Source organism: Apium graveolens, chromosome 4 (assembly GCF_009905375.1).
Source record: "Apium graveolens cultivar Ventura chromosome 4, ASM990537v1, whole genome shotgun sequence".
Taxonomy (NCBI): domain Eukaryota; kingdom Viridiplantae; phylum Streptophyta; class Magnoliopsida; order Apiales; family Apiaceae; genus Apium; species Apium graveolens.
Window position 1 is genome coordinate 244,433,623 of NC_133650.1, and position 5,849 is coordinate 244,439,471.

The window sequence follows — 5,849 nt, forward strand, 5'->3', positions numbered from 1 at the left end:
AAATTAAATAAAATTTGGATAAAGATCTAACAAAATCGGTTTGGTTATTTTTAAATTATAACTCATTAATTTTATAATTTGACAGACTTAAAGAATATCTTTTAATCAATGTAGCATTTTTAAAATAATATAATGTACGTTTACAAAAAATATGATTAAATAATTATGTTATGATAAACATAATTTTTTTTAAGTATGAATTCTACTTAATTCGATTCACATTTGGTTTATATAATATATTATTCAATTTTGAATCGGTTTCAAGTTATGATCGGATATAGTTTTTCGAATCCTTTTTTATTAGAAATTTTGTTTCGGGTAATTTTCGGATCGGTTTAAATTATTTTCAAATTATATAATTCGGATTTCGATTCAAATCCCGATTTCATGAATTTGAGTTCTTTTTTTCGGATTCAGACCCATTTTGTTAATTCTAATTTTATTCATATATACACAAATCTCGAATATTAAAGTCCCGATCCGGTGTATTTTGTGAAAATTTAAATTGTTAAACTTACCAAAAAAAATTAAAAATTTATAAAATAGCTTAAAAATGTCATGAGTTATAAATAAATGAATATCGTCATTATGGTTCACATTTGAGTAGAATAATTTTACATCAAAAAATATGAAATATAACTGGAACGGGAATAAAGTTGGTTATATTCTCGATCACGTTTTATGCAAATTTGATTTTTTTTCACCAAATTTAAATCATATATAAAATAAATATGGAATATGAATTATATTTTTGAATTAAATATAACCGAGAATATAAGCAGAGATATATGATAGTCTGGATCAATTTTAAAGCCCTAATTATTACTCTCTTTATCTCATTCAATTCTATACATTACTTTTAGACACGCTTTTCAATACATATTTAAAATAAATTTTTTTTTCTGAATAAAAGTTTTATGTTTAAACTTTTATTAACAAAAAAAATTAAAAAAATATTATCAAACTATATTTTATACAAAACTCAAAATATGTGAAAATAGTAAACGTATAAAATAAAACGGGATGGAGGTAGTATCTACTTCCATCATTAATATTGGACAGAAGGGAATTCAAAATTTTAAAATTTGCAAGAGTAGTACGAATTGATCGAGACTTGATTTTGATGTCTTAATTGATTTCTGGTAGGTAAGGATTTAGGAATAATTAAAATCCATGACAAAGGACTTATAAAGAGCACATGAGAATGTGATGTCCCTCTCTTTTTCCATACTATATATTAAAGGCATTTTATTACAATATTATTAAAAATGAACATAGCGGGGTCATTTATTTTAATTAAGCACATTTAAGGTGGTATATTATGATAAAGTCAATAGTTAAATGTTAGATACTATACAATGTTTTACAAATAGGAATCGAAGAACTTATTTTTTGACAGTCATGAAAAATAAATTTAAAACAAAGAGAATAAAAATGAGACTTGAAGTGAGGACCATGCGAATAGCATCTGCATCTCATTTTATCACGTGAAATCCAAACACGTGACCCAAGTCAGGTTGTGTCCCCCCCTCCAAATTAAAATGAAAAACACATATTTATTATCTTTATGTTGTACGGACACTACAATCAAGCAAGGCCCACCGTTTCATGCATGAGCCTCTCTAAGATGTAACCTTCAATCTCCATTACTATTCCCTCAACTTCTTCTTCACATTCCAAGAACTTTGGCGGTAAATCTTTATCTATCAGTGCATCTATGTCTTCAAGAACCAAACAATTCACCGCCCGAAAATTCTTTATTTCGTTGCACAATATGTCTAACAATTGCTCCCCGTACGTGGGCACCTTTTCCATGACGTTTTGATGCTCCAGTTTTGTGCACTGAGTATAACATTTCAATTGCTGTCCAAACATATAACTTCTCCTGGGAGTGAAGCTGCTATTGTAACCAAGACGGGGTTGCAAGATTCCGGCCAAAAGCTGATCAGCTAGCTCGAAAATGAGCTTGCCGTTAGGTAGCTTAGGCAATTTAAGAAATATAGATGGATGAAGAGGGTGTGAAGGAGAGTCAAATGTGAAGATTGAAACTGGAGTTTGATGAAAAATTCCCGTACAACTTAATATTCTTGAAATGTAGTCAGTTAGCTGTTCTGCTCCCAGCAAACTGTTTTGGTCATCTTGTTTGTACGATTGGCTCAAGTTACAAGATAGCATCTGCGTATTCTTTTTTGATGGAGAAGGAGGATCAGATGCTTCAGAATCACATAACTGCTTTTGCCTTTTCATCTCCTACATGTATATGAAAAACATAAATATCTTCCTTTTTTGAAAAGTTTTCGGTACAAACTACAAAGCAATTATTACTAATCAAAAGCAACAATACCAGATTACCAGTTTATGATTGCATACACTATGTAATGCACAACATATTCACAAAGTCTAGTACTAATAACATGCATGCATGAGTGAGACTGAGACCCCATCTCACTTGTGGTAAAAGAGAAACAGCAATAATATGGATAGAATAGAATTTTATTACCTTGTTTTTGAGTGAAAGAAGAGTTGGAAGTGGAGTTCTCTTGCATTTATTGTCTGAAATTTGGGATGCTCTGCCATTTGTTAATGCTGCTGACCTTACAAAGGGCTCTTCTTGTTTGTTCCTCATCAGATCCAGTGTTTGTGGTGGCTTTTTAAATTTTGAACTGCATCTCATTTTCTCATCAACGTGAATAACCAGTTTGGACTTTACAAGGGAATTCTTTTGCTTCAGATTACTTTCCCTCGGTGATACGCCAGCCTTTTGCGGCTTAGGTCTCAAAGATGTTGCTTCACATTTAGATTGTTTATCCGAACTTAATTGCGATGGCAGAAGCTTTGGGGAGTGCTCAATATCTTGGTGATTTTTTGTTGTAACTGGCTTGCTCTTTGTCTCCAACAACCTCAGCCTCGGAGATTTACTCGTAGTTTCAGATCCAGTAGTACCAAGATTAGATGGCTTCTTTGGTTTTAGAAGAACAACATTTTGATCTCTTCTCTGATAATCTTGATTTTTGACAGTGTTGGTAATGTCCTTACCAACTCGCCTGCTAACACTTTCTTTGAATTGTTTCACTATTTGTTTTGCATAGTGTCCGGGGCTCGTATTCCCGTCTTCATGCATTCTTGCTGCACTGATCTTTGATTTCAAAAATTTTGAGAACTCGATTTCTTGACAATTACCAACATCATTGTTTTCTTTGTTGGTTTGAAGGGAAAACCTTTGATCAATGTCTGATCTTCTTGCTGATGACGATGATGATGTTCTTGGTGTTACTGGCAAAGAATGGCTAGTAAAATCATTAGCATTTGTAAAAGAAGAGGTAGATTTCCTTCTGTTCAATGCGAGATTTTGTAGTGGATGAGGACTAGATGAAGACTGATTAATCGTAGACGATGAAGAAGAAACACGAGGAGAGGAGCTATCAGGAAGAAGATCCAGACCCATTAGTCTAGCTACCAAAGTTGGAGTCTTGGTCCCCCCTGGTGAATTGCTGCTAAACGTTGATTTATCGTCTAGTCTCAGTGATGATCTTGTATGACCATTTGTTTTGATCTTCATATCCTTCTGAAATTTTCAAGAAAACACAATCAAACTATATTTTGAAAATAATGCAATATCAATCATAAGTCACTGAACTTCGGTGACGGAGCTACACAGAGACTAGTGGAGCTTAAAACAGTGTTCAAGAAAAAACAGCAATCACAGATCTTCGAAAAGCACATGAAAACGGATATAATAAATTTACTGGTGGTACTTTTTCTTTACTTACCTCGATATGTAAATTTTCATCTTTTTTCAGGTTTGATGATGATAGTGTAGCAGCTTCCGTGAAGTTGGTCCCATCAAGTAAGTCCAGACTGTTTCTTGGAGCTTCTGCTCCTGCATAATTCACAAGTAGACAGCAACTATAATTAAAACAATTAATATAACATGTATTGAGAGACACACCCATGTGTGTGCATGATGTATGTAAAAGAGTGTGTGTGTGTGTGTGTGTTAAAGGTGGGAGACGACGTAAGACCTTTGACAGGAACATCGGTAGTCGAATCATGGTCATGAGAGTGATGATGTAAATGACTGGAAAAATGAAAAGGATGAAAATCAAAGAGTTGAATGACAGCATTGATGCAACCAGGAGGTGTACTAGTACTACTAGTAGTAGTAGTACCATTACTAACAACACTTCCACTGTCACCTCCTGATGAACAATAGAATGTGTTGTTTCCTCCTTTCTTTCTCGATCTACCGCTGCTACTACTACCACCACTGCCACCGCGACCACCAACCCAGTTAGACAACCAATCCTTGCCCATAACAAACTAACCAAAACTTGCAATATTAAATGAAGAAAAAGGAGTTAACTGAAAGAAAGATCACTGAGAAAAAGGAAAACAATGGAAGGATACATGGTGGAACTAAAAGGAAAATAGGACCACAACTAGTGTTGTGTATAAACTACTAGGAGTTGTACGCAACGGTCTTTTGGTCTCGGGACTTGAAACGGGGGGTTTAAAGAAATATTTGCAGCAGAGAGGAGGATGGCAAAATATAGAAATGGGCAGAGGGAGCTTTATATGGGTTTTCAAATTAAATACTCTAACTAGAGTTAGCGACGTCAGGTTAGTTTTTTTGAGATCCGCAATCTAAACACCTCATCCACTCTGTATCAGTTTTTGAATGTAACGTTCTTATGTCCTTTATTATGCGTTACTACTTATAACTTCCATCATTAAGAGTTAAAAGACTTTAGATTATGCTGTCAATTCAGCGAATCTGATCCGACCCGATCCGATCCGATCCGAGACCATTTTATTGGATATAGATCGACCTATTAATAATCCGATTCGAGATCCGATCCGATAAGAAAAATTCGATTATAAATGGAGCGAATATGGATTTAGGTTGATCCGATCCGTTAATAACCCGATCCGGTTTATATATATAATGTAATAAAAATATTTTTTAATAATTCTAATTTTAAACCTATTATCCTCGAGTGAAGTCTCATTATCTATATTTCGTTCGGTTCAGTCTCTATAGTCTAGTCCATTTTTATAACCCTGATTCTTTTACCTTTTGATGCCGCATAACCCAAGTCTCAATTCATATAACACTTTTATTTCTAAGTCAAGTCTCGTTATCCTCGAGTCAAGTCTCATTATCTATATTTCATTCAATTCTATCTCGATAGTCTAGTCCATTTATATAACTCCAGTTCTTTTACCTTTTAAAGCCGCATAACCCAACTCTCAATTCATATAACACTTTCATTTTGCAACATCAATTTTTTTCATTATTAGAATTAAAATATTGTACGATCCAATAGTATGTTTGTTTCAAAAAGCGAATTTTAGTTCGTAATTTATCTTTGGACTTCGTTATATTCTACTTGTATTTTAATATTTTTCGAAATTGTCAATTTTAAAAAGATTTTGTAATAATTGAAGTTAAAAAAAATAAATATACATAAATGGAGCGGATATCCGATCCAAAATTCGTGATCCGAACGGATCCGAATATGGATTGACCTATAAAAAATCCGGAGCCGATCCGATCCGAATCTGAAAATTTTTTTGGATATGGATATGGATTTAGGCCGATCCGATCCGATCCAAACCCGATCCATTGACAGAGTTCAGATCCTATTCTTACCGTGAAGTTGAACTGTGCAATGCACCTACATGATTTAAATTACGTGAATTGATATTTTTTAATAATAGTTGTTTACGATATATTCATATTATTTTTCGATTAATCGATGATGCTAACATATTTATTTGTGTATATGAGCAGTTTTTGCTTTTTTGGGGTGTTATTATAATCGCGCAGAACATATTTTTCGACATTA

General features: G+C 33.4%; 1 protein-coding gene across 1 annotated transcript; it reads right to left on the reverse strand.

Annotated features, from left to right (window-relative positions):
* Positions 1-1,376: 1,376 nt before the first annotated feature.
* On the reverse strand, positions 1,377-4,581 carry LOC141720763 (uncharacterized). The gene is made up of 4 exons (XM_074523373.1): positions 4,023-4,581; positions 3,771-3,880; positions 2,501-3,565; positions 1,377-2,250 (listed from the first exon to the last, which is right to left on the reverse strand). Exons 1-4 carry the CDS (start codon positions 4,312-4,314, stop codon positions 1,588-1,590), a joined length of 2,130 nt encoding a protein of 709 aa, XP_074379474.1. The 5' UTR covers positions 4,315-4,581; the 3' UTR covers positions 1,377-1,587.
* Positions 4,582-5,849: the final 1,268 nt, after the last annotated feature.